Here is a 19,257-nt window from a genome sequence, read left to right as displayed (position 1 = left end):
AGAAAGGAAAGGACAAGATCATGGAGGGCATTCACAGGCCACGGTGTGTTTCCCAGAATGTCTTTTCCAATTAAGCTTCGGGGAGCCATGGGAGGGGTGTGAGCAGGGGAGGGGCAGCCAGAGTGAGAGATTGACTGGCGGGGAGAAACAGGAGGCTGAGGCCAGGGTCCAGGTAGGAACAAGAGGAGGGGACAGGACAGAACACTGGGGCTGGTTGACCCTGGGGGAGGTGCCCTTTTTTCCATCCAGCCACCTCTCCTGAGAACGCCTGTGTGCAACGCTGTGGACTCAGAAGGTCCAAGGTGGGGCAACACGTCTAGTGGGGTGTGTGACAATGGACCGAGGGAGCCAGAGGAGGATCCTGACATGAGGAGTCTCAGGAGGTGCACCAGAAGGAGCCTCCCAGACTGAGATGAGGTCCAGTCGTTCGCGGCGGGGGGGTGGGGTGGGGTGGGGGGTGGGTGGGTGTCCCAGACCTGGCGCTGTGTCTCCAGATCTGCCTTGTTCCCGACCAACACGATGGGGAAGTCATCTCGGTCCTTGACTCGGAGGATCTGCGTGAAGAGCTTGCCCACCTCGTTGAAACTGCGGATGAAGCCAGAGGTCCAGACAGGTGCTCACCCCCAGCGCCCCCCCCTGCTCCCCACCCCCCATCACTCTCACCTCTGCCGGTCGTTAATGGCAAACACCAGCAGGAAGCCATGGCCGGCGCGCATGTACTGCTCCCGCATAGCACCGAACTCCTCCTGGCCAGCGGTGTCCAGAACTGCAGGGAGGGGAGAGGGGCCTCTGTGGGGACGAGGGTCCCTCCAGCCACCCACCTCCCCCCAAGCCTTCAGCCCTGCCACTCCCCCTCCCACCATCTCCCCTGCCCCCCTCACTGTCTAGCCGGGCTGGGACGCCATCCACCATGCAGATCTTCGTGTAGGAGTCTTCAATAGTGGGGTCGTAGTCAGACACGAAGTAAGACTGGTGGGGTGGGAAGAGGACACCTTTACTGCAGTATCCCAGCAGAGGTGATGTAGCCCTGCCTCTGAGCTCCGACTTTCTCGGCCCCCCTCCTTCTGGGTCTCTTCCCCTCTTTTGAGTCTGTCTCCCTCTCTCTGGGTTTCTGTCCCTTCCCATGGCCCTCCCCAGGCTCCTGTCTCTGTCTCCTGGTCCTGTTTTTCTGGTATAAAGTACATTTCCCACATCATGATTACAATCCTGGCTATGTGGCATTGAACGAATCACTTCCCCTCTCTGAATCTCAGTTTTCTCATTTGTAAAATGAGGATAAAAATAGCACTAGGCTTAATCCACTGTTTGTGAGATTCAGGGAAAATCCCTGTTCAGTATTTAATATATCCCCTGGGCATAGTAGGTGCTCAGTTATTGAGAGCCACTGTTGCCCAGAATACCTTCCTGTCTATAGCTCTCCCTCCTCCTCCTCCTCCTCCTCCTCCTCCTTCTCTTCCTTCTTTTTTTTTCTTCTTCTTCCTCCTCCTCCTTCTCTCTTCCCCCTCCCCCTCCTCCTCTTCGGGCAGCTTCCAGTGTCTCCTCCCAGGGGAAGGTCCCGGTTCCAATCCCGGCTGCGGAGAAGCTGCCCCGCCCGCAGGCCGGGCCCCTCCCTTCCTGCCCGCCTCCAGCCAGGCTTTGGGCCAGCTTTGGGTCTGCCCCTGGGTGCAAGGGGCCCAGGGCTGGGGCATTTCTTTACACAGACAGGGGCTCCCTTGCAGGTGCTGGCTGGGGTCTCTTGAGCGGGGGCGGGGGGGGGCCTCTGCGGTAGCATCTCAGTGGCGGACACCTTTCTAGGGTTTTTCTGAGGTGGGAGGATTTCCCTCGGGAATGGGGTGGAAGTTTCCTGGGCAGGGGTGGATTCTCAGGAGAGAAGTGGTGACTTGGCAGCTGGGGGTCTGCAGGCTGCATCCTGCCTGTTAGCGGGGGTGCTTGGCCCTGGGGGGATTAGGGGTGTATCTGCAAAATACATCAGGAGAAGCTCAGGGGTAAAAACTGGGGCCTTGGGAGCATTTGGGAGGTTTGTCATAGACTATAGAGTCTAGAGAATCTTAAAGACCCTGAGATGCATTTAAGATATCAGAGAAACTCCCAAGGAGCAGGTCTTTCTAGGGGTGTCAAGAATCTGGGGACTTACTCCATGGAGATGAGTAAGGGGGGGCTAGCCAGAGTTTCAGAGAGGGGCTCGGGGAATCGGAGTGGAGGAAAACTCAAGATGGAGGAGTGGTGGGTTTTCATTGGGGAAGGGTGGGGGTCTGGGTCTGGTGAGATAGGGGAACCCCAGAACTTGGGGTCTTAGAGTTCTCTGGAATGGCCAAGGGGCAGGATCTTTTTGAAACCTCTCAGGTCTGAGGGTGCCTCTCTCAGCACTGGGTGGTCCTAGACGGGCCTCAGGGGCAAAGCCTGGGCATAATTTCCAGTTTCTGGGGGAGGTCCCTGTGGGGGAGATTCCAGACTGGGGAATCTCAAGGGCATCGGGCACAGGCATTCTCTCAGGTTCTGGGTGGCTCAGAGGGGAAGTTTGGGTCTGCGATTTGGGGGAGATGGTGCTCAAGGTTGGGGGGAGGCGGCACCTAGGGGGGTGGGGGCCCATGAGAGTGCTTAGGGTCTGGATGGGGTGACTCTTCTGGATTTAGAGTGCTCCCAGGAGGCACCCACGGTCAGATCAGTAGGGAAGCGGGGTCTTGGGTACTGGGGGTAGGGGTGGTGGGTCTCAAGATACAAGTACAGGAGGAATGTCCCTCATGTAGTGGGTGGAGGCCCTGAGGGGCTCAGGGTCACACCTGAGGGGGACTTTTTTAAGATTAGAAGGCCTCACAGGAGGGTTTCAGTGATGGATCGAGGGGAAACCGGGGTCTCAGGGATCCCGCAAAGGGCTCAGTTCTGGGTCCCGGGGGCACCCCCCCGGGGTGAGGGCCCACTACCTGGATGAACTGGATGGTCAGCGCGCTCTTGCCCACGCCGCCGCCGCCCACGACCACCAGCTTGTGTGTCTCGCTGGGTGGGGGGTCCCCGGGCCCCGGCCCCCCGCCCCGGGGCCGCCCCCGCCCTGTCCCGGACGCCGCCCCGCTGCTCATGTCGCCACCGCTGCCGCTGCCGCCGCTACCGCCTGGGGGGGAACCGGGCGGGGCCTAGGGGCGGGCCACGCTAATAAGGCTACTGCATAATCATGAACTCCAGCAAGAAGGGCTAGTATCTCGGGACACTTAAGAAGGAGGCATGGCCAGGGAAAAGGAGGAGCTATGATAATAAGAGTAGGGGAACGGCGTTCGCTGAGAAGGGGAATTCCAAATGGGGCGGGGACACGCCAATAAGAGAACTGGGCTCACCCCGAGCGGAGCCACGCGCTCTCGGCTGGCCGGCCGTCTGCGGGCGGGGATATGCTAATAAGCTCTCACTCTCTCTTCCCGATGGGTCGGGAAGATAGCTCGGGGTGGGGCTATGCAAATGAAGAACCCCGTGATGCAGTTTCTCAGGGCACCAACTCAGAGGCCTTGTTCCAGTAGGCGGAGCTCGCGGACTCGCGCGCGGCCGTATATAGGCGCGCTCCGAGAAAGTAGCAAGTCCTGAGGGGTAGCTCAACCTCCGTCCTGGGATCCTAGCCAAGCTCCCAACCCGGGCGTCTGGGCTGGATGCTGCAGGCTCCGCCCGCTAAGGGACCCAGGCTTCCGGTTCCCGCTGTCCCAGCCAAGCGGAAGACAGACTGGGAGGGAAGATGGGGCCCTGGAGGGGGGACAGCGGGTAACTGGGCAGGGAGGGGCCGTGAGATCACTGCATTCCTAATCCATGAGCCAGTTCGCCCAAGCCGGGATGCCTGGATTATGCCTGGTCTAGGGTCAGGATTTCTGGGTCTTGAAGGAGGAGGAAGCTGAGAGCCCAGACCCCTAGGAATACCTAGGAGAGAATAGGGCTGGAAGCTTGGACTCCTGGGTCCCCAGAAGGAGGGGACCTGGGGGGTCCTTACTACTAGGTTCGGTAAAGGAGGGAAGCTGAGGGCCCAGACTCTTGGATCCAGAGGTTGGAGGGGCTGGGGACCCAAAATTCTGGATCCGAGGGAGTTAGGATGGGGAACCCGAACACTCGGGTTAGTGTAAGGTAGTTGTTTGAGACCAGGAATGGTCTGAGGATGGCTTGAGGGCCCGACTCCTGGATTTAACAGGAAGGAGGGCTCGGCTTCTGAGTCCCAGGGAGGAGGGAAATGTGAGTCCGGACTCCTCTGTTCTGAGTGAGAGGAATCGGAATTTGGACTTTTTCTGTCCTAAATGAGGAGGATGCTGTAGGGCTGCGCTCCTTGGTTCTAAATTTAGAGAGAAATTGGTATCGGGATTCTGGGATCCCTAGAATGTGGGCGGGGCAACTCCCAGCCTGTCCTGTGTTTTTTTTTTTTTTTCCTACGGCCCATTCCGCGGAACTACAACTCCCTCGCATCTGTCACGCTGACCGCTCTTTCCGTCACTTCCTTTTCCGCCGCTCTTTCCGCGCGCGTGCTGGGTGCTTTGGGGCCTAATCGCGGCCTACCGCAACCCCGCCCACTTCACCCCTCACCCCGCTTGCTGTCCCCGCGCGGCGGAGGCGACGCGCGGACTACGCCTCCCGGCGTGCGTCGCGCGCACCCGGCCTATGTGTCCTATTGGTTGCTGGGAAACTGAGTCCGGAGCCTTCCCACCAGCCTTCACGGCACCGTGCTCGATACTTGAAGTCCCGGCAAGCTCGGCGGTGTTTTAGCTCCACCCCTCTCCTCCCTCTGCTCGCGAGCCCCGCCCCAGCCCGCCCCGCCCCGCGCCGGGGCCGGAGCCGCAGCCCGAGCGGCGGGGTAAGATGGCGGCGGCGGTGCGGGCCGCGGGGCTCGGGCCTATCGGGGTGGGCGGGGCGGAGTCGGGTCGCTAGTTGTCCCGGGGTCCTCCCGGCACGCCGCAGGGCTTAGAGGGCTTAGCGGGTCGGCCTCGGGCCTGGTAGCGGCGGCGGCGCCTGGCGCCGAGCGGAGGGCCTTCTGAAGGCCCCGGGACGCGTCTGTGGTCCCGGGGGGCATCTACGGGGCGTCCCCGAGAGGATTGGGGGCGTCCACAGGGCCTGGACTGAGACTGAAACCTGCCTTCCATCATATAGCTGGCTTGGGTCATTTTTGTAGGCACTGTTGATCGTCTTTACGAGCTGACCGGAGGCTAGGGTCTGTTTAGAGGGTTCTGGGGCCATCTTGAGATCTTGAGATATGTCCCGGGGTGAAGGTGATCTGCAAGAGCTGGGGAGTATCTGCAGAGCCAACTATAGCGCCTAGGGTATGTCTGTTAGGGCTGGGAAGTGTCTACATGTGCTGACCTGAGGATGCGGCTCACCTACAGGGGTCTGGGGCCATATAGCTGGTCCTGGAAGAACTGTTCCAGGGCTAGGAAGTCTTTTATAGATACCCAGAGGAGCGGGATGTACCCACGAAGGGAGAGAGGCAAATACTGAGATGTTCTGAGAGGCCTGGATGGGTCTCCAGCTGTCTGGGGAGTGTCTAGTCTGGGTGACAGGAGGCTGGGGGGCAGTTAGAAGGACCTGGAACCATCTAGCTGGCTTTGAGTGTGACTGCAAATTCGAATGCCTTTGGGGGGGGCATATAATTGCATGGAGAATAAGATAATGAAGAGTATTGGAAAATTTGCCCAGCTGTATTGTACTTACCCTTAGAAAGTAATTCAAATGCACAATGTTGAAAAATTCTGCGTGGCCCTGGGGCTACAGAGAGAGTTAGAATTAGTCCTCCTTGGTCTGGGAAAGTCTATAGGATCGTCTAGACTCATCTAGTGCTGTGCTTTTCAAACTCTTTTGACCTTGATCTACAGTGAGAAATACATTTTTTCATTGAGACCCAGTGTACACCGTCATATGAATTTCATACCCAAGTCCCATTAATTAGTATTTTCATTTACTTGTGATGTATTGTGAAGAATCTTCTACTGTGTTCGATTTGCTTTGATAACAAGCTATTTGTAAAGCACTGAACTGCTATCAAGTTTATAGTTTGGGAAACTGATCTAGAGGGACCTAGCAGCGTCTGCAGAGGCTTCTCAGGTATAAAAGACCTAAGGAGCCGGGGGTGTGTCTGCAAATCCCGGGGCATGTGTGAATGGGCAAGGGAGGATGTTCATTCTACAGAGGGTTTGGGGCTCTGTGGGTCTGCAGTCAGCACATCTTGATTAAGCTTCTCTTATGTGACAGACGCTGTTCTACATAGCGTGTGTTCCCCCCACCCCCACCCAGGTGCCGAAGAGCAGCGCCAGGGCTGGGAACTGTCCAGAGGGGCTTATCAGGGTGAGAGTTGTCTGTGGGAGTTCGGGAAGGAACTGCAGGCTCTTAGAGAGCCAGGAGGCAGCATGGGAGAACTTTCTGAAAATCTGGTACGAGGGAGACCAGGGCCGAGATCTTTTTTTGGCAGGTATGCAACCGAGGGTGTAGGGGAGACCGAAGTAGGGGAAACCTGGGCGGTAAAGGCCGATGATAGGGCTTCCCTGGTGGCGCAGTGGTTGAGAGTCCGCCTGCTGACGCAGGGGACACGGGTTCATGCCCCGGTCCGGGAAGATCCCACGTGCCGCGGAGCGGCTGGGCCCGTGAGCCATGGCCGCTGAGCCTGCGCATCCGGAGCCTGTGCTCCGCAACGGGAGAGGCCACAACAGTGAGAGGCCCGTGTACCGCAAAAAATATTGTTACTCTGTATATAGACAATGATAATTATTGTTACTCTGTATTGTTACTCTGTGTCAGGAGTCTGTCACCTTTCAATTCTCACAGGCTTTCTCTGACTTAGATACTCCTATTGGGCCCACTTAGAGCTAAGCACACGGCGTTGAGGGTTAGGGGTTTTGAAGCTTTCTAGGAACTGTGGGACCAGATATTTATTGTCTTCAGAGTAGGAGATTTGACAGTTGCAGGGAAGCCTATAGCTGAAATCTTTGTATTTTCTGAAGCCCTAATCAAGATCCCCATCAATCTGAAGAGTGATTTTTCACCTTCTGTATAACCTAAGAATTTCTGTGACATGGCAAAGCCTTGAGCCGCACTTCCACACAAGGGGCAGACAGGTGATCGGAGGGTGCTCCCTGCGGCGTCTAGTGGACAGCATTCCTGAAGTTTGTGTTTTCGTTTTCAAAGTGGCATACTGGTTTTGTAGCTCATTCTATTATAGTTCCATCCTCTGTGTGTAAATACATTTTGTTGGGTCCCTCACCATCGAGGAGAATCGATGCTTTAGGAAGTGGCATGGTGTTTGAGGCGCACCCAGCACACTGGCACGTATCTCGGTTTGGGAAAGGTGGGTTTATGAGACTTCGGGGCAGTGTTTGAAAGCACAACTCAACAGAAAAGAGTCTTGGCTCCCGTGAAGGCGGGCTCCCGTGAGGTCTTAAAGTTTGGTTGTGGGGGAAGGTGTGGGAACTGGGGAGGGGTGTGTGGAAATAGGCCGGGAAGGCCTCCCTTTGGCAGAGGAGGCAACAAATTCAGACAAGGGAAGAGGGTTGCTCCAGTCCCTCTAGTGTCTGCGCTGGGCCTGGTACTTGCCCGGGCCTGGGATGCGGTGGAGGAGAGCAGGGATGCTGAAGGGGATACAGTGTTGGAGGCCCCTGAGGTCTTCATGTCCGTCCTCTCCTTCTGCCACCTGGCACCACCGTGCCCTGCCCACCAGCCTCTACTCCAGACTCTCCCCCGCCTCCACCACCAGGTGACCATGGAGGAAGAAGATGAGTCTCGAGGGAAGACAGAGGAGTCAGGCGAGGATCGGGGTGACGGTCCGCCAGACAGAGACCCTACGCTTTCTCCTTCTGCTTTTATTTTGGTGAGACAGCCAGATGCCCGGGGCCGAGGGAGGGAGGGGCCGGGAGTCCAGATTCCAGGGCCCTGACTCGGACCCTTGGGAAAGGAGGGGTTGGGGGGCCAGGACTCTTGGCCTGTCTGTAGGGTTTGAGTCTGGTTGTAGGGGTGTCTGGAATGGCTGTCTCCCAGCAGCAGAGCTTGTGACCTTCCGCATGCATCCCCTGACTGCTCTTTCTTTCCACCCCCTTCACCCTCACTTTTCCTTCAGCGGGCCATTCAGCAGGCTGTGGGAAGTTCCCTGCAGGGGGACCTGCCAAATGATAAAGGTATGACAGCTTCTGGTTCTTCCCAGCCCCCTGTCCCATCTCTGCAGTCTTTCTCCTAATCTCATTCATATACGCTTTCCTGAGGCCTCCTGGGTGCCACCCTTGTGCTGGCACAGGGAGCCCAAGATGGGTTGGACTCCGTGGCCGTCTTGGAGGGGCTCACAGTCTGGCAGAGGGGAGACACAGTCCCAGCACAGAGGTAGCCCGAGGCACCGTGAGAGGGCAGGAGGCCCAGCTAAGCTGGTGTGGAGGGAGATGGGGTCCAGGAAGGCTTCAGTGAGGAGGTGACAGGGGACCTGTGTCTCTAAGGCTGTTGAGCATTGTCTGGTGAAGAGGAAAGCCTGATAGGTGGGGGCGGCACCAGCAGGCACACAGCACAGGGACCACGTTGCTGGACCGAGTTGTGGGTCTTTGGGGCTGGTGGGCAGAGGATGTTGGTGGGAAGGGAAGCAGGATTGCTCCATGGGGACTGGGTCACAGCAAGGCTTAAAGGCCAAGCTGACTTGTCTGGACTTCATCCTGAGGGTGGCTGGGAGGACAAATGGGTGAGAGAGTTGGTGCCTCAAAAGGGTGTTGGGAAGTCCTTCTGGGACCCAGGTTGGGAAGCGGTTGGATGGAGGCCGGGAGAGTAGGCAGGAGCTTGGTTCCTTTGTCAAGAGCTAGGCAGGCTCTTTTTCCTCTGCCAAGCAAGGTCTCTGCAACTAGTCCCCTGTCTCCAATCCCCCATGCAAATCTCTCTCCAGATGGTTCTCAGTGTCATGGCCTTCGATGGAGGCGCTGTCGGAGCCCACGTTCAGAGCCCCGTTCCCAGGAATCAGGGGGGACTGACACGGCTTCTGTGAGTAAGAAGAGGGGGCTAGGGACCTGGACTTCTGGGGCTGGGGGAGGAAGGTCACTGGGGCCTGGATCCCTGAAATGGGGAAATGGAGTTGGGGACCCAGGCTCCTGGGTCTGGGGTGCTGATTGGGGGCAGTGTTGGAGGCTCTGAGGCCTGGTCCCTTGGGTCCTGGAGGCAGTCAGGTTGAGGAGTCAGTTGGATCCTCGTGTTCTCATGGGGTCTCAGATGTCTGGGTTACTGAGAGCTTAGGGCCTGTGTGGGCCCTCACACAAGCAGGGACAGGGTGGAGCCCCTCCTGGCCTATTCCAGGTGTTGGACGTGGCTGCTGATGGCCTCCTCGCGGGGCTGGTGAGCATCCTGGATCCCCCAGATACCTGGGTTCCCAGCCACCTGGACCTGCGGCCTGGCGAGTGAGTATCTGGGCAGCTGGAGTGGGAGAGGCCCCTGGCGTGGGAGTTGGACGCACCTCTGAGGCTCACTCACCCCGTCTTGCAGAAGCGAGGACATGCTGGAGCTGGTGGCCGAGGTCCGAATTGGGGACAGGGATCCAGTCCCCCTTCCTGTACCCAGCCTGCTGCCCCGTGTCAGGGCCTGGAGGACGGGCAAAACGGGTATGTGGGACCAGGGCTGAGTTGGCAGGCAGTCATCCTCGGCGTCGCATGAGCGTTAGCTGTTGTTGGTAGTAGTAGCGGTGCTGAGTACGTCATCTAGACAAAATCTGTACGGTCATGTCTTTCTCCTGTTAGACTTAAGTAAAGGCTGTATGCACGTGCAGATGTAATTAAAGTTAAAACTGATGTGAGAGCTACCATGTGGGAGCAGTTAGCATGCGTCCGGGGCTTCTGAATATCAGTGTAACTGCGTTAGGAATTCGTCTCCCCAGGACGGGGGACTGTCAGCGTCTCCGACTCCAGGAAGAGAAAAGTCTGAAAGAGGGAAGTCTCTTGCTCGAGGTGGCACAGCCAGTTGCTTAGTGGTGGCCCTGAGCCCGGGGCCTTCTGTGTGTAAAGTGCAAGTTTTTGACTTCTGCGATGTGCACCTGCCCGAGGGAGAGTCTGCTCCCTAGCCCCGCTGCGCACAGTGGTAAGCCCCTGAGCAGTGTAGAACAGAGGGTCTCAAACTCGAAAGGGCATCAGAATCACCACGGAGGACTTGGTAATCCACAGGTCACTAGGCCCATCCCCAGGGTTTCTGATGCAGCAGGCCTGGAGTTGGTAGGGCCCGGGAATTTGTATTTCTAACTAACTCCCCAGTGATGCTGCTGCAGATCCCCTGGGACCCTGATGAGAACCTTGGGTTTAGACTTCCCTTCTGCCACGTAATACCTGGGGAGGGGTGGAGGGGAGAGGAAGACGTAGCAGAAGGTCAGCTACGAGCAACTGTTCTGCCAGAGGCTTGCACACCCTCTGAACCAGTTCATGTTTTCCTTGTCCTTTTTTTTTTTTAAGGTTTAACTTTATGTGTTTTTGGCTGTGTCGGGTCTACACTGCTGCGCGTGGGCTTTCTCTAGCTGTGGCAAGCAGGGGGCCACTCTTCACTGCAGTGGTGGCTTCTCCTGTTGGTGGAGCACCGGCTCTAGGCACGTGGGCTTCAGTAATTGTGGCTCACGGGCTCTAGAGCACAGGCTCAGTAGCTGTGGCACACGGGCTTAGTTGCTCTGCAGCATGTGAGATCTTCCTGGACCAGGGCTCGAACCCGTGTCCCCTGCATTGGCAGGAGGATTCTTAACCACTGCGCCACCAGGGAAGTCACATCCTCGTCCTTTCTTTTTTCTCACAGATCTGGGGTGACTTACTTATCCTTTAGGCTCAGGGGACATGGTGACTGGGGCCTACCACGCTCTTAGGGGGCCGCCACACTCTTAGGGGCCCACAAAAGTATTTTTGTTTCTTTTATTATTTTTTTAAATTTTATTTATTTATTTATTTATTTGGCCACACCACATGGCTTGTGGGATCTCAGTTCCCCAACCAGGGATTGAACCGGGCCTCAACAGTGAAAGCCCAGAATCCTAACGACTAGGCCACCAGGGAACTCCCTCTTCATTTCTTTTGAAACCAGAAGCCATAGGGGATAAGTAAACAAGTGAGCGGGACAGGGTTCCAATCAAATGTTATTTACAAAAACAGGTGATGTGTGGGATTTGGCCCTTGGGCTTTAAGTGCTATCCGTAGCTGTGTCTGGAACCTAATAGCTGTTTTCAGCAGGACTCTGGGGTTATGTTTTGGGTTTTTGTGGTTGTTGTTGTTTTAAAATATTTATTTATTTATTTATTTTGGCTGTGCCAGGTCTTAGTTGTGGCGTGCGGGATTTTTTTTTTTTTTAGTTGCGGCATGTATACGGGATATAGTTCCTCGACCAGGGATCAAACCCGGGCCCCCTGCATTGGGAGCACGGAGTCTTACCCACTGGACCACCAGGGAAGTCCCTATGTTTTGTTTTCTTATTCCAAGTGTTTCTCGGTCTTCGTTTGGAAAATATTAAGAAGGCAAGAAGAACTCACCCATAATCCTTTAAAAAAAAAACTATTTAAAGGAAGCGGATGTCTCGAGTTTGCAGACTGCTATGATCTGCAGACGTGGTTTTTGCCTCAGGTGGTGGTAATAACAGCCCGGGTAGTCAGAGTTTGTGCTCAGCAAGTCCTTGAAGGCAGGGATTTTTGTCTCTTGTTTGCGGTTCTGTTCTATACCCCAAGCCGCATCTGTCAGATTGATGATCAGAAAAAATGTGTTGAATGAATGAGCAAACTCCCCTTTTATAGATGAGGAAACCAAGGCAGACAGCAGTTGAGTTGCTTGCCCTCGGGCATATTGCGGGAGAGGGCTGGAGCCTGGGATCCGGGTGGGGAGGTGGCTCTGGTGCTGCCTTCTTAGCCCCGGGCTTCCCTGGCATTGTTCATGTGACCATGCCTGCGTCCTTGCTGGGGCAGGATCCTGGCAGTTACATGTGGTTGAGAGAGTGGCCGCTGGACTCTGATGTGTGTGTCTGAATCCTGGCCCCGTCATCCGCCCCGGGGGCAGCCTCGATCAGTTGTCTCCACATGTGTGACTTGTGATGCTGAGACCGTGGAGTGCTTCGAAAGCAAGGTCTCGGGAGGGCGGACAAAATAACGGAGGACAGCATGATGCCTGGCCCGGTCAGTGATGTCTGAGTCCCAAGCAGATGTCGCCCCTGGGATGGGGCTCATCACAGAGTGGCGGGGGCACGGTGAGGACTCGGGCTCTCAGGGCTCACCAGCTTTGCCACTTTCTGACTCTGGAGAGGGAGTTTCACCTTCTGAGCCTCACGTTAGGCCTCCTGTACAAAGGGATAGATTCCCTCAAGAGGCAGCCGGCTCATCAGGCCAGGGCTTGACCCCTGCAGGTGGTCCTAGGTTGGAACCCTGGCTCTCCCATCCCAGCCTGTGCCTCCTGCGGGAACATCACTGCTGTCATTGGTCAGGGCGGTCTTGGGCCGCAGGCTAGCTTACATCTCCAGATATGAGAGTGCGGGCTCGGGGGCCACACTGACCAAGTTTGCATCCTGACTCCCCCCTGCTGACTGTGCTCTAGGGGAAGATGCCACAGCTCTCTGTGCTGCAGTTTCCTCCTGGGACCCCGGGTCGCAGTACCTACAGCGTGGAGTGTAGGTACTGTTGTTAGGAGCATCTTATGTGTTGACACACGTGAAGCACTGGAAGCAGTGCCTGCTGGTGTGGCGAGTGCTGAGCGAGGGGGACCAGCAGATGGGGTGCTGACCTGCCTGCGGGCCCCTCCGCTGCACTGGGACAGGCACCTGACCACCACCCTGTCTCCGCTCTTCCTTTGCAGTTTCTCCGCAGTCTCACTCTTCTCGACCCACCTGTGCCCGCCACCTCCTCACCTTGGGCACTGGAGACGGGGGCCCTGCTCCGCCCCCTGCCCCCTCCTCTGCCTCCTCTTCGCCTTCCCCTTCCCCCTCATCATCCTCCCCTTCCCCGCCTCCCCCTCCACCACCCCCGGCCCCCCCGGCCCCTCCTGCACCCCGGTTTGATATCTATGACCCCTTCCACCCCACCGACGAGGCCTATTCCCCACCGCCTGCTCCAGAGCAGAAGTACGACCCCTTCGAGCCCACTGGCTCCAACCCCAGCTCATCGGCGGGGACCCCCTCACCTGAGGAGGAGGAGGAGGAGGAGGAAGAGGAGGAGGAGGAGGAAGAGGAAGAAGAGGAGGAGGAAGCCCTGTCCCAGAGCATCAGCCGCATCTCAGAGACCCTGGCGGGCATCTACGACGACAACAGCCTGAGCCAGGACTTCCCAGGTGACGAGAGCCCGGGCCCGGACCCCCAGCCCCTGCAGCCGACTCCAGCCCCTGGCACACCGCCCCAGGCCGACTCCACCCGGGCCGACGGAGCCACCCGCCGGCGCGTCTTTGTGGTGGGGACTGAGGCGGAGGCCTGTCGGGAAGGCAAGGTCTCCGTGGAGGTGGTGACGGCCGGTGGCGCCGCCCTCCCGCCCCCTCTGCTGCCACCGGGCGACTCAGAGATTGAGGAGGGTGAGATTGTCCAGCCTGAGGAGGAGCCCAGGATGGCGCTCTCCCTCTTCCGGGCCGGCGGCCGGGCCGCACGACCCCCTCCGGCGGCCCCGGCCCCCGCTGCGGCCCAGCCCCCGCCCCCGCCGCCCGCCCCCCGGGCCCCCGAGGGGGACGACTTCTTGTCTCTGCACGCGGAGTCCGACGGCGAGGGCGCCCTGCAGGTGGACCTTGGGGAGCCGGCCCCCGCCCCGCCCACCGCAGACGCGCGCTGGGGCGGCCTGGACCTGCGCCGCAAGATCCTGACCCAGCGGCGCGAGCGCTACCGGCAGCGCTCGCCCTCCCCGGCCGCCGCCCCCGCCTCCGCTGCCCCCACTGGCCCGCCCACCCGCAAGAAGTCGAGGCGGGAGCGCAAGAGGAGCGGCGGCGAGGCCAAGGAGGCCGCCTCGTCCTCCTCCGGCGCGCAGCCCGCCCCGCCGGCCCCGGCCTCCCCCTGGGACTCCAAGAAGCACCGCTCCCGGGACCGCAAGCCGGGCTCCCACGCCTCGTCGTCCGCCCGCCGCCGCTCGCGGTCCCGCTCCGCCCGCCGCCGCTCGCGGAGCACCGACCGGCGCCGCGGGGGCAGCCGCAGGTCCCGGTCTCGGGAGAAAAGGCGGCGGCGGCGGCGCTCGAACTCCCCGCCCCCGGCCACCTCCTCGTCGTCGTCTTCTAGGCGCGAGCGGCACCGCGGCAAGCACCGGGATGGCGGTGGCAGCAAGAAGAAGAAGAAGCGGTCGCGGTCCCGGGGCGAGAAGCGGTCTGGGGACAGTGAGAAGGGCCTTGCCCCGGCCCAGCCGCCCTCCGGCTCCACCTCCTTGGGCGGAGAGCGAGACAGCCGCCGCCGGGGGGCCGTGCCGCCCTCCATCCAGGACCTCACGGACCACGATCTCTTTGCCATCAAGCGGACCATCACCGTGGGCCGGCCGGACAAGCCTGACCCCCGAGGCCCCTCACCGGCTCCGGCCTCATCGCCCAAGCGCGAGGTCCTATACGACTCCGAGGGACTGAGCGCCGAGGAGCGGGGAGGCAAGAGCAGTGAGAAGGACCGGCGCCGCTCTGGGGCTGCCTCCTCCTCCTCTTCCTCCCGGGAGAAGGGATCACGGCGGAAGGCACTGGATGGGGGGGATCGGGACCGGGACAGGGACAGAGATAGGGACAGGGACAGGTCATCCAAGAAGGCCCGGCCCCCCAAGGAGTTGGCGCCCTCTTCAGGGCCCCCGCCAAAGCCACCTGTCAGCAGCGGCTCAGGCTCCTCGTCCTCGTCGTCCTCCTCATCCTCCCGGAAGGTGAAGCTACAGTCCAAGGTGGCCGTGCTGATCCGAGAGGGTGTCAGCAGCACCACATCAGCCAAGGAGGCCACGTCTGCTGGCCTGGGCTCCATCGGAGTCAAGTTCAGCCGAGACCGAGAGAGCCGCTCCCCCTTCCTCAAGCCGGATGAGAGGGCCCCTACTGAGGTGGCCAAAGCAGCTCAGGGCAGCACCAAGCCCAAAAAGACCAAGGTCAAGGCCAAGGCTGGGGCCAAGAAAGCCAAGGGGACCAAGGGAAAGACCAAGCCATCCAAGACCAGGAAAAAGATCCGCAGCGGTGGGGGCAGTGGCGGTGGGGGCAGTGGCCCTGCGACGCTGAAGAAGTCCAAGGCGGACAGCTGCAGCCAGGCGGCGGGAGCCAAAGGGGCCGAGGAGACTTCCTGGTCCGGGGAAGAGCGGGCAGCGAAGGCCCCTAGCACCCCGCCCCCCAAGGCGGCCCCTCCACCCCCTGCTCTCACGCCCGACTCGCAGACTGTGGATAGCAGCTGCAAGACACCTGAGGTCTCCTTCCTGCCAGAAGAGGCCGCTGAGGAGGCTGGAGTCCGAGGTGGGGCGGAGGAGGAGGAGGAGGAGGAAGAGGAGGAGGAGGAGGAGGAGGAGGAGCAGCAGCCGGCCACCAGCACGGCCACCAGCACGGCTGCGGCCGCTCCTAGCACCGCTCCTAGTGCGGGGTCCACGGCTGGCGACTCGGGGGCGGAGGATGGGCCAGCCCCCCGTGTCTCCCAGCTGCCCACGCTGCCCCCACCCATGCCCTGGAACCTGCCCGCTGGTGTAGACTGCACTACCAGCGGTGTCCTGGCCTGTGAGTGTCCCCTGGGGGGGGCTGGGGCACATTAGGGTGGACAGACAGGATCAGGGAGGAGGTCGTGTGGGGACAAACTTGGAGGCAGTGGAGATACCTTGGAAGGGGTGGGTGTAGTGACCAGGACTGGGAGGGCCTTGGGTGGGTAAGGGCCAGTCAGGGTCTGTCCAGAAGGCTCCACGATGTTTGGGTGCACTGGGAGAGCACTGGGCAGATGGGAGCAGCGGGCAGCCAGTCCAGCAGAGACTGGAGGAGTGGGGTGTGTCCTGGGGTCCACCTAGAGGTAGACTGGGGTAGGCTTGGTGGAGGGACCGGAATCGGGGAGTAGGGAGCAGTGTCCCTTAAGGGATGGCAGGAGCCTTTGCTAGACTGCAGAGGTGGGGAGAGAGGCTACGGGGGCTCGGGACCAACTCGTCACTGTGTGACCCTGGCCACACGCCACCCCCACCCCTGCCCCACACACACCTTGAGTCCTAAGAACATACAGGGTGTGGGCTGGTTCTCTTGGTGGCTGAGGCCCCTTTTCCCAGTTATGAGCCTGAGACCTTATAGCCTGTCTGGGGGCCCGGGGCGGGAGGTGGCACGTGGCTGGGTGAGGGTCACCCTCTTCTCTTGCGTCAACTCCCGATCCTTGTCGTCCACTCTCCACCTACTGCAGTGACTGCACTTCTCTTCAAGATGGAAGAAGCCAATCTGGCAAGCCGAGCAAAGGCCCAGGAGCTGATCCAGGCCACCAACCAGGTGGGCTTCCTTGGGGAAGAGTCCCCGCAGCCCCTTCTCTTGTCCCCTGCTTCGGGTTAGGAGAGGAACTTCAGCTCCCAGCAGGCTTTGGGGCAAGGTATCTGCCAGAAGAGGAGCCTGTTGCCTCTGGGACTATTGGGAAATCAGGGTGGGAATAGGGGTACATGTTCCGTCCTCCCCTCCACCTCCCTTTGCTTATTCTCCAACCTTTTCCCACAGATCCTCAGCCACAGGAAGCCCCCCTCAAGTCTGGGGGTGACGCCAGCTCCTGTGCCCACCTCTCTGGGTCTGCCCCCTGGCCCCTCCAGCTACCTGCTCCCTGGCAGCCTCCCCCTGGGGGGCTGTGGCTCTACCCCTCCCACCCCCACTGGGCTGGCTGCAGCGTCTGACAAGAGAGAGGGCAGCAGCAGCTCCGAGGGACGTGGTGACACAGACAAGGTGAACTGGGCTTGGGAGAGGTGGGTTAGTGGTGACAGTTTTGCAGAGAACGCAGGCAGATAACTGAGATGCAGGGGCCCGAGGAGAATGCCAGAGACTGATGCCAGCAGATGAGGACTTAGATAAAACTGAAATCACTAAATTGTAAGGAACTAAACTTTCACTTGATTAGATGATTGGGAAAGGGGTGCTAGACAGGTTTTTAAAGAATTTCGTATAGAGATGGGATGGAGGTAGGGAGAGGAAGAGAGAAATAGATACGGATATAAACACATGCATGTTTATACATATACCTACTACAGTCTACCCTTTGGTCATCTATACCTCTCTCTCTCACCCCGATCTTTTTGTGTAAGGGGGGCTCGGGGTGGTTTACAAACAAAAAATCAAGCATCTGTTCCTGGACGGAGGGAGGAAGAATGGGTGCAGGGCAAACAGGCCCCCCCTCCCCCCACTACATCTGGCTCCTCCTCCTGGGCCTTGGGGCTGTGTACCTTTTGGGTGGATCTGGTTGCTGGTCGCTATGGCCCTGTCACCAGATGATGGCGCTGCTCACCCTTTTCGCACCCCACATACAGAGCCAGAAGAAAAGCAGAACAAACCCCCGTGTTATAAGCCCCGTATAAACGGAGGTGGGGCCACAGCTTTGATGTGTACTTGTCCATGGCCTGCGCCATGGGCTGCGTGACAGGGACAGTACAGGCCCTGAGACGAGCAGCAGGTCCCTGTTCCGCCAGTGAGGCTGCCCTGTCTGTTCTCTGCCATCGTTCTCTCTCTCCACATATGAGACGGGTGCAGGACACAATCCCTTTCTGTTGGCCGCATATTTAGAAACCCACTCCTGTGGGGCTAGGGAGGCCTGAAGAGTCCCCCTGGGGTGGCCGTGGCTCCCCCAGCAGCTCACCCAACAGTTGGCATTCGTGTTTCATGGGAGATATTGGCCCTGAAGTCTGGGGTGTCCTGCCCTTCCCAGGCCTCAGTTTATCTGCCCCCATCTTCTCTGGGATGGTAGGGAACAGCCGCCTGGCTCAGGTCTGTCTCCCTACTAGACTGTAAGGGCAGGGGACACATGGGTCCTGGTCATGGATGCCTGGGACAGCCCAGGGTCCAGCCTGGAGGAGATGCTAGTGACATTGAGAGGCCCAGGCCTGGCCTGGGGTCTGGGGCGACTGTAGCAAGGGGAGAACAGGGCAGACCCTAAGCAGGATTTCCACCTCTGGGAGTAGCTGGATGGTCAAGAAGTCTGAGCTGGTGGGCAGGTGAGTGGAGGTAGGGGTTCTGCAGTAACTCACCTGGCCTTTGCTGTCCCTTCTTCCCACTGTCGCCACCCTCGCCAGTATCTGAAGAAGCTGCACACGCAGGAGCGGGCAGTAGAGGAGGTGAAGCTGGCCATCAAGCCGTATTATCAGAAGAAGGACATCACCAAGGAGGAGTACAAGGACATCCTGAGGAAGGCCGTCCACAAGGTGGGGCCCAGAGGGGGACAAGATGCGCAGAGGTGGGGAGAGGATGAGACGGAGTGATGGACGTGAGCAGACAGGCGTACAGAGATGGGGAGACAGAGGGGCAGTGGGTCACTCTGGAAGGCGAGAGGGTGACAGGATGCCTCAAGCCCACCTGGGCCTGTTCTGCTGGCATCAGGGGGACAAGTAGGGACGTTGGCCTGGATTTTGGCGGAGGGGTTCCCATCCCAGTCCCCAGCTGTGCTCAGCAGTCCAGGTGCAGGGGACCCTGGGGGCTGGCGGTGACTGCAGCTGCCCCTTGCCCCCCAGATCTGCCACAGCAAAAGTGGGGAGATCAACCCGGTGAAGGTGAGCAACCTGGTGCGCGCCTACGTCCAACGCTACCGCTACTTCCGCAAGCACGGCCGCAAGCCAGGGGACCCTCCGGGGCCCCCACGGCCGCCCAAGGAGCCGGGACCCCCTGACAAGGGCGGCCCGGGCCTGCCCCTGCCCCCTCTCTGAGATCCCCAGCCGCCCCTTTCCTCCTTCGCTGCCTCTCTGGAATTCTGGACGTATTTATGGCTCTGCCTCCCTACGTCCCTCCCCTGTCAGTGGGATGATTGGGGGAGGGTTGCTGCGGGAAAGAGGAGAGCCCCCTGCCCAGCCCCACTGCCATCTCCCTGGCCCCAAGCCTGTGCCCATTGCCCCTCCCCTCTGTTCGTGCCCCTACCCCAGTTTCATTAAAGATTTCATGAAATATTACCCCTGAGCCCCAGGACTTTTAGCCCTTTCTTTTCAGAGCCCAGTTTGGGAAAGGGTCGGGGAGGAGCCTTGGCCCAAGTGTGAGGGTGGTTAGCGGGGAAGTAGACGGTGTGACTTGGGAAAAGTGCATTCCTCTCACTGGGCCTGTTTCTTCGTCTATAAAGTGGGTGTTGTGAGGATTAAGAAAGACGCAGGCGGGTGAAGCACTTCGAACCGGACCTGGCACATAGGAAGCCGTTGCTACTGATACAGAGTGGTGGTGATGGAAGGGAGAGGTCCCTGCCCCA

The 19,257-nt window shown here is 59.3% G+C and overlaps 2 protein-coding genes across 2 annotated transcripts in view; one reads left to right on the top strand and one right to left on the bottom strand.

Moving 5' to 3' along the window:
* Positions 1-3,074, bottom strand: part of RRAS (RAS related) — a 3,464-nt gene extending 390 nt beyond the window's left edge. The window contains exons 1-4 of the mRNA XM_065898269.1: positions 2,922-3,074; positions 882-969; positions 664-766; positions 341-585 (exon numbers count right to left, since the gene is read on the bottom strand). Coding sequence (XP_065754341.1) covers positions 341-585; positions 664-766; positions 882-969; positions 2,922-3,074 — 589 coding nt within the window. The remainder of the gene's footprint in view (positions 1-340; positions 586-663; positions 767-881; positions 970-2,921) is intronic.
* A 4,625-nt stretch (positions 3,075-7,699) lies between these two features.
* SCAF1 (SR-related CTD associated factor 1) lies at positions 7,700-18,730 on the top strand. Its single transcript, XM_065898868.1, has 10 exons — positions 7,700-7,807; positions 8,054-8,111; positions 8,855-8,949; positions 9,259-9,359; positions 9,445-9,560; positions 12,759-15,587; positions 16,246-16,328; positions 16,548-16,766; positions 18,104-18,232; positions 18,539-18,730. Exons 1-10 carry the CDS (start codon positions 7,700-7,702, stop codon positions 18,728-18,730), a joined length of 3,930 nt encoding a protein of 1,309 aa, XP_065754940.1.
* Positions 18,731-19,257: the final 527 nt, after the last annotated feature.

The sequence above is a fragment of the Phocoena phocoena genome, chromosome 20, assembly GCF_963924675.1.
Source record: "Phocoena phocoena chromosome 20, mPhoPho1.1, whole genome shotgun sequence".
Classification (NCBI taxonomy): domain Eukaryota; kingdom Metazoa; phylum Chordata; class Mammalia; order Artiodactyla; family Phocoenidae; genus Phocoena; species Phocoena phocoena.
Note: the sequence above shows the minus strand (reverse complement) of the source record. Positions and strands in the feature narration are given on the sequence as shown.

Coding starts and splice junctions, on each gene's coding strand:
- SCAF1 (XM_065898868.1), top strand. CDS start 7,700: ATGGAGGAAGAAGATGAGTCTCGAGGGAAGACAGAGGAGTCAGGCGAG. Junction 9,561..12,758: donor CTGGAGGACGGGCAAAACGG/GTATGTGGGACC, acceptor CTTCCTTTGCAG/TTTCTCCGCAGTCTCACTCT. Junction 18,233..18,538: donor TGAGGAAGGCCGTCCACAAG/GTGGGGCCCAGA, acceptor CTTGCCCCCCAG/ATCTGCCACAGCAAAAGTGG.